The sequence below is a fragment of the Lonchura striata genome, chromosome 2 (assembly GCF_050655825.1).
Source record: "Lonchura striata isolate lonStrDom1 chromosome 2, ASM5065582v1, whole genome shotgun sequence".
Classification (NCBI taxonomy): Eukaryota; Metazoa; Chordata; class Aves; order Passeriformes; family Estrildidae; genus Lonchura; species Lonchura striata.
In genome coordinates this window covers 157,635,063-157,651,293 of record NC_140704.1, presented here as the reverse complement: position 1 = coordinate 157,651,293, position 16,231 = coordinate 157,635,063, and the positions used below count along the sequence as shown (strand labels likewise).

Here is a 16,231-nt window from a genome sequence, read left to right as displayed (position 1 = left end):
TCCTCCTTTGAGCAATGCTCCACGTATCCAGGTGGGGATCCAGGTGATCCCCCCGGACCCTGTCTGAAGCGCCCACCGTCCTTCCAGGAGACAGTCCCGGGAGCCCCCCATAAACTCCTCTTCTACAGCAGCTCCGTGCAAAAGCCAGCGGAGGCAAACCCTCGCCCCAAAACAACCTACCCCCGGCAGGAGCCGCCCCTCCTCATCATCCTCACAGCTCACACCTGGGGCTGCTTGGGGCTTCTTTCCAAATTAATTGAGACAAATTCCTATTCTTTACCAATAGCTATAAAAACTAAACACTTGAAAGGTTTTAGTATTCTATACCCACCCCTCCCAGGGAATTTTGGGGCAGCTTTGGGTCCCTCTGCGGGACGGCACCCAGCGTGACCCCCCCCCCCCCCCCCCGCTTGCCACCCACCCGCTCCCCCACCACAGTGTGCCTCCCTCTCCTAGGGACCTTGGGGTGCCCCAAGACATCAGAGCCCAGATTCTTCAGCCCCTAACCCTGATCCCCAAAGAAGGCACAGGACGAGTCCAACTGCGCTGGACAGCAGCCCAGCACTTTTATTTTTGGGAGGACCCCACCTAACCCCTCTCACACACTACTGACCTTCTCCTCCACTGCATCTTCAGTCTCCCAGCGATGTAATTTGGTGTGCCCCAAATTACATCATCACTCCTCAGACTCCAGCTCTTTCTCTTTTTACTTGCCCCCAAAGGCACCAAATGAATCAAACTAATCCACACTGCAGGGTGTTGCTTTAATAATGCCATTTACTTATGTACAGCCCCCCTCCAAAAGGGACCTCCATATAATTTCTTATATTCTAAAACCTCGTATATAATATATTTTTATTTTTAAATCCATTTATATACAAATGTTTTTCTGTATACAAAAATGAGACACTTTACAGGTTCTAATACATAAATGAGCATGAGCAGAAATTCTGTATTTATTTCAGACATGCTGATGCCCACAGTTACACAAGCACAATATGCCAGTAATAACATTATTGTCTATTTTTAATACTAGGACATTTTGAATGGCAATATGTAACAAAACAAGTATGTCTCATAATCTGCTATTCAAAGAAGACTAATTATAAGCTCATAACATGCAGCTTGAGATCTATCTGTAATTACCTCACTTATGGTTAAATTACATCTCCTGACTGTAAAATCCCTGATAAATCAGTTTTCATTTATTACTCTCCTCAAGCTAAAATAATTGTGACAACATAATGGCATTAGCATTTAAAATTATATTCTTGCATATATAACACCGACCTTTATCCAATACCAAAAGGTATTGAGAATCTATTTAGTCTGCTTTTTTATATTCTGTGAACACAGCAAATTACCATAACTGTACTGTTGCTAAAATATAATTTTAATGTATCCAATTTCTAGAGAGTATATATCATTCAAGGACAAATATTTGCAAAGGTCTGGGTTTACTTCTAATTTCTTGCAAAGAATGATCTCTAATCAGCTGCATATATTTTGGTATCTTAAAGTACTGATATCAAAGTATGTACTCATTTGTACTTGTAGTTGATTTGCTTTAATAAAATACAGAAAACTTTGCTGTCATTCCTCAGAAAAAGAGTTTTGTGAAGAACAGCTCTATTATTTTTGTATGACTGCTATATATGATAATGTATGATCCAAGTGATTACAGAAGAATTAATCTATACTTACAGCAAGTCTCAGAATTTAACACATAGATGTTTCTTTAGGATGTGTTTTTCTATGGAATGCAGTTCAGCAGAAATAAACTTAGAAGGAACACCTGGAAAATGTTCAGTGTTGGTATGACTACAGGGCTCACATCATTATTTTCAGGTCTCATCACTGTAAACCACAAAGCATCAAACAATCTCAAAAAGCAACAGACTGAAGACATCAGTTCATTGCCTCCAGGAATGCAGCACATGCAAACAATGAGGGTTAGTCTGACAATTAGCACTGCAAGTGCCATTTACATTCCTTTTTTCTTGGTGTTACAAGACTAGAAAAAGCAGCTTTCATAAAAAAAAAAAAAAAAAAAAAAACTAACAAAAAAAAACCCAACCAAAAAGGGAACAAAAGTAGCCCTAGGACATAGGTAAAAGCACCACAATACACAAAAAGAACTTGTCAGGACAACACAAAAGCATTCCTTCCATGTCTCATGGGCAAGGTAACAAAGTCTCACCGGTGGCCTAAACTACTTTCTGCTAAAATACGAAAGCAAAAATTCTCACCAAGACATTTCTAAATGTTTTTGTAAACACAATGGTTGAAGAATACTGAACCACACTAGATAAATATAGTTAACCAGAGTTCAAAGTAATTGTTCTTTAAAAAGTAACAATTTCTAACTACAATTACACATTATTCTTTGATACTCTCAGTGTAAATAAAACCAAGCCAAATGAAACAAAACCTGTGAGAACCCCGGCCTTGCTCTGGGGTCTCATATGGTGGTGAAATTCCTCCTCCAACCCGTGCTTCCAAAGAAAAACTCCGCAGGCTTTAGCTGTTCGGTCTCAAGGCAGTTTATTGCTAGTTATCTAACAGATTATGTTCTTGGACTGTGGCTGTTTGATCAGCGGCCTGGGTAGAGGCACACACACACCCTGACATCCTCTCTATCTGCTGTCTTCTTCGTCTCCCTCTCCGCCCAGGGTTGCTGCTATCTTTTATAAGATATATTACGTATAACATGTTTACAATTATTCCCCAATACCTACTACCTACGTTGCCAAGTGTTTTTCTACTCTAAACCAATCTGTGAGTGCCAACATCACCAGGAACATGGAGGTAAGGAAAAAGGAGGAAGAACAGGATCAGCCCACTTTCCTCCATCTTAGAACTTCTGACCCCCATGTACAAAGTGAAAACCCCCCTTTACAATACTAAAAAAATTTCCCCTATACCTTGTAATTACTTATACTATACTATCTAACCTTTCATGACTGCTTGTTCCACCTCCAAAGTTGGTAATTCATTCCATGGCTCAAACTCAAAATCACAGCTGTTTCCAGCTGTCTGCCAGGGTCTAGAATGCTTCTGACCAAGGCCTGGAACCTCTAAAAATGTCTGAGAGACATTTTGAGTTCCCACAAAAACCAAAACCAGAAACCTGAACAAACACACACAAACGACCCCCCAAACCCTACCCTTAAATAACAAAGTTTGCTTTAGTCTAAAATGCCCCTGATTTCCAAAAGAAAGTCTTTATCATAGAATGTACAGCTGCAAAAATATACATTAATGACTACAAGATATTTTAGGACAGGAAAGTGTGTTTAGAAATGCAAACATAGTCCCATTTTATCCTTTTCTCAGTAAAAACATTTGTGAGAAACTGTGCTGAACAAAACATTATTAAACCCAACTCTGCTTTTTAAGGCGATCTTCAGTCAAAAGCTTGACACAGAAGAATACAGAAATGTATTAAGTATTTTATCCTAATTTTCCTTTCCCAAAAGGCCTCCAGTGTTCCTACAGATTGACATGGCTTAGGAAAGCAGTGAGAAGTCTTTATGTTTAGTTCTCGCAGAAAATGTGCAATGATTTTTGGTTTTTGCTATCTCAGCCTTTGTACAAAGGATGCTAAAACCCAAAGAAGAGTGATTTCAGTACTGCCTCAGGCCCTTTCTTTAATGCTGATACAGTTCTAAAAGCCCTATTTTGATAGGACAGAAGAATCAAGAGAAGAGGTACAGTGAAGAAAAAAACGGGTCACAAAAGTGCAGAAGAGAGGGGGAGAGGCAGGGTAGGGAGGACGCAGGACACACAAAACAGTCGGGGCCCAGGGCCCAGGACTGGCTGCAACTGTAGCTCCAGCTGTCAGTGCTGCTTCTTCTCCTTCTGTCCTCCCTTCCTGCTCAGCATCTCAGGGGGCTTGCCTATCCTCCACCTAAGAACAACCTGAACACTAAGAATAGTTAGAACAGACAAAGCTGTAAATATTACTTTAAAATTAATAGCTGGAGTGGGCAGCCCGAAGATCATGGGCTACCACATGTGATTTGCAGTTCTGCAAATAAAGACTTTCTCTCCCACAGAAACTCCTCCCAATACTGAGCAGCTTTGCCTAAACAAGGATTTGAGGACTCTGCCACATTACAACAGACTATATCCTCTTTCACTGTATCCAATACAGTAGAACTGGCATCTTCCACCTCTCCTAAAAACTAAGGAGAGAATAGCACAGTGCCCTGGGACATCCGCAGAATGTGAGGCAATCTAAGGGATGGCAGTGGGTTTGTCTGCATCAGCAGAGCTCCTCTGAGTCCTGCCCTGCTGCTCCTGAAGCCTCTCAGGATTCAAGTTCCTTCAGCCCAGAGCTCCCAGTTCCAGGGAGTGTCCCAGTATTGGGACAGCTCCCAGTCCCAGTTCTGCTGCTCACAGCAGCAGACACCTTCCTGTATTTGTGTATGAAAGCATCAGTCTTGCCAAGGCTAATGGCATAGACATCCTCTGGCAGCAGAGACCCAAAATGTCTGCAGATAATGGGTTCTCCACCTCCCTGTGCCAAGGAAGACAAATTCCCATCCACGCTTGGGTCTGCTCCACTGTCACCATCAGCAGAGGCACCTTCAGCACACCTGGTCAAACCATCCATGGCTCGTGCAGGGACTGCTCCACTGTCACCATCAGCAGGGTCAGCTCCTGCACACCTGGTCAAACCATCCACGTGTTTGTGGAGCTCCTGGCTCAGCAGCAACACCAGGGTCCCTCCAACACGAAGAACTCTGGCAATCACAGGAAAAAGAAAGGTTAGGTGTTGATCCCTCATGGCATCCTTTTGCTTGTGCAGAACTTTGCCACTGCTGACACTTCAGATGCCACCTGCATTCAATGAAACACCTGAACATGTCACAGCTCAGCTCAGTGAGCTGCACTTCCAAGGGGAATTTAAATCCCAGATCTTCCTACCTCTTTCTAAATGGGAGAACATAATACCCTGTCCTGACTCCAAAACATTTCTGATGTTAGCAGTTCTCTCTATTGGGTTAGCAGGGAAGAGGGACTTCTTTTTTACCCCCCTCAGCATTGTTCCAAGGATTGAAACCATCAAGCCCAGGGTTTTTGGAGATTGCAAAGGAACCCTTGCCTCCCAGTGCAGCAAGGGCTGCTCAGATTAGTAGGGCAAGTCTGAAACTGGCCCTTCCTTTTGGAAACTTTAAAAGGTCTGCCCTTTCCCTGTTCCACTGATCCTTAATGCCTTGCAAACTCAGGAAGCAGAGGAAAATTAACCATTGCTTACAATTAATTTTTCTAGGTATATGTCCTAACATTACATATGGCTTTGAAAGAGGGGGAAAAAATACTGTCCCGACTCAGTTTACAGCAAGTGGTTTGTACAGTTTTACTGATGAAGCTCTCATGGTAATGGCCCCTTCCTCATCTCCACCTTCCAAAGGGAATATTTTACTTAGGATGGACCAACAGAGCAAATAAGGCCAGAAGACAAGCACGGTAAGATTGCCACATCACTGCGTGAAGCCATGCCACCTTCTCCACCACCTTCCTGCATTGGCTGAATGAGATCAACACCCACTGAAGAGCAGTCCTAGAGAACAGGCTTCTTTTCAGGCAAGAAGTAGAGGGAAAGATGGCTTGACCTGTATATTAGAAGCAGCCCAACTATCATCTTGGCCCACCTTTGCCACAAAATGACATGGTGACAGATGAAAGAACACACCTAAAACCAGCTCAGGCTGCTAATGAGGCATTTCTGGACAGCAAGGACAATGCATACTACTTCTTGTCTGAGATACTTCCTGCCAAGGCAGGCTGGTCAAAGCTTGACTGTGACCTCAAAAAGGAAAGACTATGATTTTATACATGCAGGCCTCAGCTGAAAAATGATTATAGCTTAATTTGCCTGGCTATGCTTTAACTTTGTCCTGGTAAGCCTCTCCTCTTTCTTCTTTCTGCCACACTTTGAAGTGTGGCTCAGAAACATTCCACCATCATGCCTTGCAAAGAGCATCTGTGAGCATGGCTCACACAGGATCCTCCCCTGGAAGCTGTGCTGCTATCAGCACTCACTGCTGGTGAGACACAACACAACAGCCTCCAAGGGACAAGTAAAGGGCCGAGACTGCCACAGCCTGCAGGGTCACACTACAGAGCTGGAGACTATGGAATAAAGCAGATCTGAAACTGACTGAATGCTCAGATCACAAACTGCCATGGCACTTCCATCAAACCCTGAGCGTGCCAAAGGCCACACATACCTCTCCATTTCCTGGAGAATATCTGGCAGGAACTGGGCATCACTTGTGGTCTTGAACTTCTTCCCAAATGGAATATCTGAAATAACGCTGTCAAAGCTTTCTGAAGGCAATGGCAGTGCTGCAGAATAAAGGCAGGTCTTTATTTATCCCTGACTGTGTGAAAAATGCACAGCAGCTATGCCCCTGTTCCCCCTTCAATACTGCCTGCCAGCTGTTTGGGTTATGCAGATTCACATAACCCACATTTTGGTTTATGCAGGTGTGCACAGCTCCTTCTGCACTTGCCCTCAGAAACTCCACCATGGAGCCACCACCCGTCTGCAGACCGGGAGGAGACAAATGTGAGGCAGCACGGTTCAGTATGCAGAGTCTCCACTACTGAGGATGTCTGCCCCTGCAGCAAGACTCTCCTATAGGGCACTACATGGTCCCAAATTAACTGTGGCCTCTCAACACTCAGCACATTTTCAACATGAAAATCATTCAGGAAAACACAAAAGAAGAGCTAAGTTTGTGAGCACTTTACTCAGTGCAAATGTTCAAGTGCACATGTACGTACGGCAAGGAATCACCCCAAATGCCTCTCCATCCCCCTTATCTCCCCCCAGGAATCTGGTTACAGCCAGCATCACTTGGTTTCTGTCAGAGCTCGTGCCATTGAAGTGTCACCTTAGAGCTTCCGCTTCCCAGCTGAGGTCAGCTCCCCTCAGGAAGATGCAGCACTGTGCCTGTGGTGATGAAGGTAAGCCACATGCCAGGCTGTGCAGGCAGGCTGAGACCCCTCCCCAGATCCTGGGGGTCCCTCCATCCTGTGCTAGGCTGTGCAGGCCAGGCTGAGACCCTCTCCTCAGATCCTGGGGGTCCCTCCATCTCTCAGGGTGCTCCAAACTGACTGGACACAGCCCTGAGCAGACAGCAGGACTAAAGACTCCCAACAGTCCTTCCTCACCAAAACTCTGCTGAGATTCTATGCCAACTTTTCTACAACTAGCTGGAGATGCTTCCTGGACCATTCTTGGGTCAACACTTGCAGCACAACTGGGTATCAATTTTATCTGCAGATGAAAGGACACATCACCTACAGCCCTGCTCAAGACATGCAGAAGTAACAGCTGCTGACCAGTGATGAAGACACCAGCTTGTTCAGTTTAGAAAACTGACAGCCAAGTACCTTCCATTATCCTAGAAACCAAAGTCAAGCACAGCTTTTAAGAGAGAAATAAACCTACACTTTAATTTTAAAAAAAAAAAAATTTCTTATCATTCCAGTAAGAAATAAATACTGCAAGGTTAAAAAAAAAAAAAAGAAAAAAGTGCACTTCATCAGTCGTGCACAGGGAAAAACATCCAGCTTGCCTGCCTGTCATGGATTTCATATAGGCATAATTTAGCCTCTGAAGTCCAGAATAAGGTCATGAAATGATCCCTTCTCTACAGACTAGCCTGTAAATAAAAAGCAAACAGATTCCCTCTTAGAGAAGAAAAGCATCATCATTCAAAATACTCCTACTGCAAAACATGAGCAATTCAGCTCAGCTTAATGAGTGCTCACCATTACTCACCTAGTAAATTTAAGCTACAGGCTGCATTTCATTTGGATTTTCTGGCTGTGTTCCACTAAGATACAAAGAACACTCACATGGCTCATACTCTTTGTGGTATTGTGGTGGTAAATCACACATTTACCATGAAGAGAGACTACTGTCCATGCCAGACAGTTGTAATTTTTATTGTCCTCTGCTGACTTCATTCTTATCAAAGTTCCAGGTGCAGGCAGCAGGGAGGAAGAACAAATAATTATCCCTTCACTAGCACCACCACCAGAGCTACCACCCAGGTATTTGTTGGGAGTTAGCTCCGCAACAGATCACCTCAAGAGAACCTACCTGTACAATGCCAGAAACAGAAAAAAATCACCTGGAAAGCCTACAGACATACCTTTCACAGAAGCTTTCAGCAGCTCAATCTTGTCCATGAAACCTGCAGCTCTGATATTGCCATCTGCACCCTCTAACTGTGAGTCACTTATATCAGCACCCCAGTAATAGGCTTCCTGTCCAGAGAAAGAGAGGAGTAATTTTGTTAACACTCGAGATACTTATTTTATAAACCCTTCTCAGAACTGCCTTGTTGCACAGCTCTAGAAAGGCAGCCCCCTTCCTGGGACACCTGCTGTTGTTACACAGAGCAATTCACAATCCAGACACTAGAGGAACAGAGGAAGTATATGCTGCCTCCACACCTTTAATGTTCAGAAATATTAATGTTCAGAGGTATGTGCTGTCTCCACTCCTTTAATGTTCTGGTCTACTCAAGACACTTGAAATGATAGAAATATCAAGAGCACGACCCCAGCTAGATACAGCCAGCCCCACTGTCCCTAACGCTGACAAGTGTCCCATGATACCAACTCCTCCGACCCCAGGACAAGTCCAGGAAGCTTCACAAGCTTGTGGCTGCCTCACACAAACTCTGCAGTGGGAATCACCAGCTGCACCCACCCTGCAGGACATGTTCATCTGGGGGAACCTTTGCACTGAAACACTTCTAGCAGCTGCCTAGAAAGATTGGTTTGGTTTCACCTTTCTAGCCAGCAATGGGCTTTGGCCTAACTGGCAGAGAGAAAACCCTGTCCCACAAGTACCAGTTTCCCTGCAGAGGTCCAGAAGCTAGGACTGGGATACTCACGGGCCACTCCTTGGCAGCCTCCAGCAGGATCATTCCAAGCCCACACATGGGATCCAGCACAAGGGCACCAGCCTGCAGAAACAGAGGGGTTACTGCGTCCCCAGCAAGACAGACTCCTCAGGACAGAGCTCACAGAGGGATGTGCACAATTCCACTGAACTCAGCACAGGTTAACAATCCCAGTGTGATGTGCACAATCCCACTGAATCCAGCACAGATTAACAATCACATAGGATGTGCATAATCCCACTGAATCCAGAAAAGGTTAATGATATTCTCTGGTAATCCCAGGCCAAACTTGCCTGTTAGGGAATATGGTAAAAAGCACCAATAGCTTCACTGCAGACAGCCCTGAGGAGACAGTCAAGAGGAAATATTACAAGTGGACTGCAGACAGACATTGGTACCAAAATTAATCTGTGAAAAGAGGTCACATTTCCTTGGAAAACAACACCAAACAAGGTTTCATTTTCTCATTATTACTGAACAGCAGAAAAAAATCTTGCCACTTAGACATGTACCTGTCCAAGGATTAACTCTGCTGAGAAGCACCTGGAATTACAGCACACACCTGGCTGAACTGCAGGTGACAGCACATTCCTCACAGGCATGGCAGACCATGTCCACATGCACTAGGGAATGGGGCACTGAAATCACCGCACTCCTTCCCAGTGAATGGGGAGAATTGGGCACTGAAATCACCCTGCTCCTTCCCAGTGAATGGGGAGAATGGGGCACTGAAATCACCCCACTCCTTTCCAGCCAATGAAAGGAGATTCATTCCAGTGAATCAGGCATTGTAATTGCCCCACTCCTTTCCAGCCCCCATGAGCAGCACCCCCTTCCTTCATTCAGGACCCATTTCTTGGCAAGGAACATTCACTGACCCTGATTTCAGCCAGAGATGCCATGGCCCATGCCACTGTTGACCGCAGTCCTGCTGTTCTGATATACTCTCTGTTTGCCAATGGCAGCCTGCAGACAACAAAAAACCAAAATAATTAACTTAAACAGCAGCAGAACCATCCAGCAAAGCCCATGTAATGTCAAGGAACAAATGAACCGAATAGATCTCCCGAGAGACAGAGAAGTCTGCTTTTAACCATAACTCACCGCTTGTCGGAACTCAAAATGTCCCTCAGACATTTTTGAAGGTTCTGGGTCTAGGTCAGAAGCATTTGAGACCCTAGCAGGCAGCTGGAAACAGCTGTGATTTTGGATTTGAGACATGGAATGATTTACCAACCTTGCAGGAAGAATAAGAAGTCGCAAAAGTTTAGATGTTTTAGTAGAAGTAGTCACAAAGTAAAGGGAAGAATTTCTGAATGCTGTACAGGGGGGTTTTAAGTCCTGTGCAGGGGGCTTTTGGTTTTGTACATGGGGGTCAGAAGTTTTAAGATGGAGGGATCTGGGCCTGTCCTGTCCTCCCTCTTTCTTCTTCCTTACCTCCATGTTCTTGGTGATGTTGGCACTCACAGACTGGTTTAGAGTAGAAGAGCACCATTTAATATAGGTAGTAGGTATTGGGGAAAAACTGTAAACATGTAACACATAATGAACCACATAAAGATAACAGCTGCCCAGGGGCAGGGGGAGAGAAGAAGATGGGAGAAAGAGGATGTCAGGGGTGTGTGTGCCTTTGCCTGAGCTGCTGAGCAAACCGCAGCAGCCCAAGAAGAAAATCTTTTAGATAACTTGCAATAAACAACCATGAAACCGGAAAACAAGAGACCACTGAGCCTTTCTTTGGAAGCATGGGTTGGAGGAGCAGTTTTTCCACCACATGAAGCCACCCCGCGACCTAGGGTGGTCTTTGGCAACTGCCAAGCCTGCTCTGTGTGTTCATTTAAAACCCAGGCAGATCACAAGACTAATTTGACAGCAGTGATGACCAAACCAAAAGATAAATACTCATGGTGGACAGCAAGATTTACAAATCCTGCCTGGTCTGATACTGCCAGGACAAATCTGGTGGGGAGAATACTTACCTGAAAAGAGGAATCCCCACCACAGAGTAAATGTCATTAAGATGTACAAAGATCTAAAAGAGGACAGAAAAATCAACCCAAATATTTTAAAGTCTCAGATTGACAAAACAATAACTTTAACTCATTTAACCCAGACACAGATGCTTCTACAAACTTCTCATTTCAGTTTTTAAGAATAAGAATGGACACTATAAACAATAATAATGAATTGAAAGAAATCCCACTAGATTATCTGAATGCCACTTTAAAGATTATCTAATGCTTAATCAAGTTGAAAGGGATTTTGTCAGCCAGGAATCCATCAGCAAGCACTTGAATTCATAAGGGAGGCTATTTTTTCTTAACAGAGCATGAGAATTTTTAATTATAAATCCATTTACTACAAGTGGGAGAAATTATTCCCTGTGTACTAGCCACAAAATAAATAAAAATGAAAAAAACCAAAACAAAACCCAAACAAAAAAAATCTAACCATCAAAAAAAAAAAAAAAAAAACAAACCAAAAAAAACCAAAACAACAAACCCCAAACCCCACCAAACAAAAAAACCCAAAACAGACAACACCAACAACAAATAACCCCACTGTTACCCCCACTACTGCTACTAAGGGGCAATTCAGATAGAAGTTACGTGTCAGTAATCATTCCAGAAATGCAGGCAGCTACAAAGAAATTGTTCTGCTGTCCCATAGAGAGCATCCCAAAAGAAGACTGAGCTCCCCAGCAGGTAACTGCAATCCCTGACCAGAGAAAGCACAAAGGGAAACACGATATTGCTGCAAAATCCCAGTCCCCAGCACCTGAACAGCTTCAGAGAAAAAATCTGGGCAAGAACAGGAGGTGTACGTGAGTCTCACCAAAGCTATACATAGTGTTTAGTGTGGGAAAACCAGTGCCGAGAAACAAACCCAGAGTTTCTGGTCTGGGATCTCTCAACATCACAGCTGAGAGCAGCTTCCACAAGCCAAGAGCAGGGATGGACAAACATCCCTGGAGAAACAAATGCTCTTTGTCAGGAGCAAGTTCTCTGGGAGGTGTCTGGGGACAAGCTGGGCTGCAGTAAGGGAGCTGCTTGTCACAGACAGGCCTGGGGGAGGCTCTTCCTTTGGCATTCTCCAGTCCAGCTCCTTGAGAACAGCCCATGCTTCCTACTTCCCTCCCCTCTAGAGGCCACAGACAACCCGTGGCTCAGGTGAGTTCCATGTTCACAGTCAGAGCCCAGCAGCCTGTGAGGGTGCTGGATCCTCCTCCTCTGGGGATCCTTCCACAGACACCCCATGGCTCAGGTGAGTTCCATTCTTACACAGAGCCCAGCAGCCTAGTCAGGTGCTGTATCTTCCTCCTCTAGGGATCCTTCCATGGACACCCCATGGCTCAGGTGAGTTCCATTCTTACACAGAGTCCAGCAGCCTTGTCAGGTGCTGGATCCTCCTCCTCTGGGGATCCATCCACAGGCAGCCCATGGCTCAGATGAGTTCCATGTTCACACAGTCAGAGCTCAGCAGTCTGTGAGGGTGCTGGATCCTGAAACCCCTCTAAGGATCCTTCCCTTCCCACATGGGCCCCACAGACAGGCTGGATTCATGCCAGAGCTCTGGAAGGCACACACACACACACCAGGGCCACACACACTTTGCTCAGCACCACCAGCTGATTTCCAGGTAAATTCAGTGGCAGAAAGACCAGCAGGGAGAGGCCATGATCCCACGTGCAAAGGGAGCAGGGAACAAAACCAATTGGAGTGACTCTGGAAGCATCCACAGGCATACAAGTAGCCCTACCTCCACGTCAGGGTCCCGCAGATCAGCATGCCACCCGCACTGCTTCACCAGTGCCATGCCAATGGCTCTTCCGACCTCCTATGAGGGGGAGAACAGTCACAGATGGTAAAAAAACACAGAATTTGGGAAACTGCAGGGTACAGCCTCGGATATGCAACCCTCAGAAACTCTAGAGAAAATAGTCTATGCCTAAGAGAGTAACTCACACAATTCACAGCAGAAAAGGTACAACAGGGCGGAGCAAGTGAGTGAGGGCCAAAGCAAACACACCACATGGCAAACAAGCAACTCTCAGCTGCAGTGAGAGAGGAGAGGCTGAAGTTCCAGTCCTGACTGAGTCACAACAAAATATTCACTTGAGCTGCACTTGATCCTTGTGGGTCCCATCGAACTCAGAATATTCTGTGACTGCCATCATTCTGGAACTTTTAATCACATGCACAAAATACTTCCAATGGCAGTAAGGCAGATTAACTGCAAATGCACAACTACACCTCACAGTTTTAATGCTTTCATTACATATGGGAAGCTCTGATTACCTTCAGAGTAGAAGTTCAAATAGAGCACAAATTCAGGCAAACACCTTTGTAGGGAAGCTCACATGTCTCACCTCACCAAGGTACTAGCCTTAGTAGGAAAAAAATCTAAAAACCTTCAATTAGGAGAAACCTGCCCAGATGGGAAGAGGACTGGGCAGAACAGACCTATGGAGGACTGTATGCCATTATTCTTTCGCAAGGACCAAGTTCCACTTCTCCCAGGACTCATCCCAGGACTGTATTCCTGAAGAACAAATCTTCCCCAATACCCAACCAGAGACAACTGAAGCTGCAAGTTCTAGCTTTTACCCCTTGGTCCAGACTGCCACAACTGAGAGGAGTCTGGCCCCATGATCCTTACAATGGCCCTTCAAGTAGCTGTAAATTATCCAATCACTCCTCAGCCTCCACAGGCCCAGACCCTCAGACTGTTACCTTTGCTTATCCTCAACAAAAGGTATTGATTTGAAAAACATGAAGGGCAATAGTGCACAGAAATTAAAAACAGCATTTGTATTTCCACTTGTTTAAGGGGAATGCAGGTTAAGGGCTTTTTGAGAAAATACAGAAAAAGCTTACATCAGTTTATTATTCCAGAGGACACAACACAACTGAAATGACAAATAAACTACACATCCCTGTTCACCCTTGCTGAATTCTTTTAAAGCAGGTACCTCAGCATACCTGTGAAGTCAGTATTCTGGCAATTGCTCCACTGCAACGACAAGACACTCTGAAGCTGAGCTCCTCATTGGCAGCAGGATCCTCTCCACTGCCTCTGGAAGGGAATTCTGAGGAAGTCCTGCTCTCAATCCAGCACTCCTGTCTGTTCATTCTGTCTGATGACTCACAGGTTTCTCCAGCTCCCACCTGACACTCCTCAGACACAATTGCTCTCACTTGCTCTGTTTTTTGCCTTTTACTTGCAGTATTTGTCTCTTCTTCTGACTTTCTCTTCAGAGCCGATGTGTTTTCTTGAGAGCTATTGTCTGTTTTCCCCTTGTGTCCATGAAACTTTCTCCAAACAGAGATAATATCCAGCCAGTATTTTGAGTCCTCAATGACAAGGCTTTTAATCTCATTAAGCATTTTTCCTGGAAGAAAAAATCAGATTTGGGTTAAGTACCTCAGCCTCCGCACTTCACTTCCATAGGAGCTGAGAACAGCTGTTCACAGCAGCTGTGTTCAGACTTCATAATGTATGACTCCAGAATCACAGGCACAGGTGAGCTCTCAGCACCCACCAGGAGACACACAGGCACCCCTCTCATTACCAGCTCTGCACAACCAAGACTAAATCACACCAGGATTGAATTCTGTACAAGAATTAGCAGCTGGAGAAAAAAGCACCTGTGAGAGTCATTCCCAGGCACAGAGCAGCAGCCTACCATGCCACCCTCCCCAGAAAGCACTTAGCCCAGGATTAAGCGGTGCAGGACACTTTCCAGAATTGAAAGATAGATACAAACATGAATTACTTTGAGTCATCTCAGGCAAAACCAATTTTATTCTTTCAGAAAGAAAACTTCTGCTTCCCATTCATCACTGTGCCTTCACATGTGGGCAGTCCTAACAGAGAGGTCAATTCACTTACATACATCAAAGCTGGTCAAGGTGAAAAAAATAAAGGGTCTTTCCAGCTCTCACTTAAAATTTTAGAATCATTATCAAATTTCATCCTCAAAGTTGAAGGTAATCTTCCAAATAGAAATCCACCAGCAGGCAGATATCAATCTATCTAACTTGAAATTCTCCAGCACTGACAGAGAGCATGACCCAAGCAGCTGAGACTTAGAAGGAAGCTGTGTACTTAAGTAAACTGACACAAGATATAAGTTGAGATTTACTTAGTTTAACAGAAAATAAGAAATATTGTTAAAATAAACACAAGAGATCCAGAACTAAACTTTGGCTTTCGGGTGGAGTGTTCTTCTCTTTTTTGGGGCCGGGCAGGGGAGAGAGTCTCTAAAACACACATATATACTTAGGGCCAGCAGAAAACAGGCTGGAAGGTAGTTATTGAAAACAATTTAAAAGCCCTTTTCAGAAAAAAAAAAAAAAATGTTGAAAACACACGTAGGTGAAAGACACTTCAGAATCGATTACTATCAATTAGAACTACAGCCACTAGTAAAAAACCAAACGCCTCCAATTTTATAATCAGGGCTCAAACCAAGGCTTCCCGTTCCCGTGCAGCCCGTGTCCGTACCTCGGCTCCCGGACACTGGCAGCGGGCCGTGCTTCTTCAGCAGCAGGAACAGCCGCTCCCCCGACCGCAGCTGCCGCAGCTCTCCGAGCCCCGCCGCCGCCCTGAAGAACACTTTTCCCGAGACGCAGTCCACCTCCGGGGAGAACACCCGTCGGACCCGGCCGGGCGGCTCCGGGTGAGCCCTTCTGCTACCCTCCCGGTGCCCCTCGGACCGCGGCCAGCCCCGCGGGCAGCGCAGCCCCGACCCTCACGGGTGAGCCCCTCCGACCCCGGCCAGCCCCGCCGTGGCGGAGAACGGCACAGCTCGGGCCGTGCTCGCCGGGCTCCGGGCGCCGAGCTCCCTGCTGAGTCGGACCGGACCGCCCGGGTGGTCACCGTCTCCAGCTTCCCACTCACCCGGACCGGACAGGACCGCCCAGGTGGTCACCGGCTCCGGCTCCCCCGGACCAGACCAGACCGCCCGGGGAGGCACCGGCTCCCCACTCACCCGGACCGGACCTGGCAGGTACGAGCTCCGACTCCCCGCTCACCCGGACAGGACCGCCCGGGTGCCCAGCGGCTCCGGCTCCCCGCTCACCTCGGTGGCGCCGAGCCGCGCCCGCACCTCCCGCGCCAGGAAGGGCTCCAGCCCGCGGCCCGCCGTGCAGAAGAAGCGCCCGCTCGCTGCCGACATCTTGGTGGGGCGGGACCTGGCCAGGGCGGGGCCTGGCCGGGTTCGGATTTTAAAGCGCCCGGTTTTTTTATTGTTTCCGGATTTATTTTATTTAGCCTGCGGATATCCAACCCGT

At 45.9% G+C, this 16,231-nt stretch overlaps 1 protein-coding gene across 3 annotated transcripts; it reads right to left on the bottom strand.

Annotated features, from left to right (window-relative positions):
• Positions 1-757: 757 nt before the first annotated feature.
• LOC110478058 (THUMP domain 2 tRNA and snRNA guanosine methyltransferase) lies at positions 758-16,176 on the bottom strand. Of its 3 annotated transcripts, none has more exons than XM_021544403.3 (10): positions 16,021-16,176; positions 15,444-15,576; positions 13,919-14,328; positions 12,696-12,773; positions 10,916-10,968; positions 9,815-9,902; positions 8,928-8,999; positions 8,178-8,292; positions 6,240-6,357; positions 758-4,748 (listed from the first exon to the last, which is right to left on the bottom strand). In XM_021544403.3, exons 1-10 carry the CDS (start codon positions 16,114-16,116, stop codon positions 4,313-4,315), a joined length of 1,599 nt encoding a protein of 532 aa, XP_021400078.3. In that variant the 5' UTR covers positions 16,117-16,176; the 3' UTR covers positions 758-4,312. The 3 variants fall into 3 exon arrangements, with proteins under 3 accessions (XP_021400078.3, XP_085428955.1, XP_085428956.1); XM_085572829.1 differs by having other exon boundaries at positions 15,444-15,544; XM_085572830.1 differs by lacking the exon at positions 15,444-15,576.
• Between the last annotated feature and the right edge of the window lie 55 nt (positions 16,177-16,231).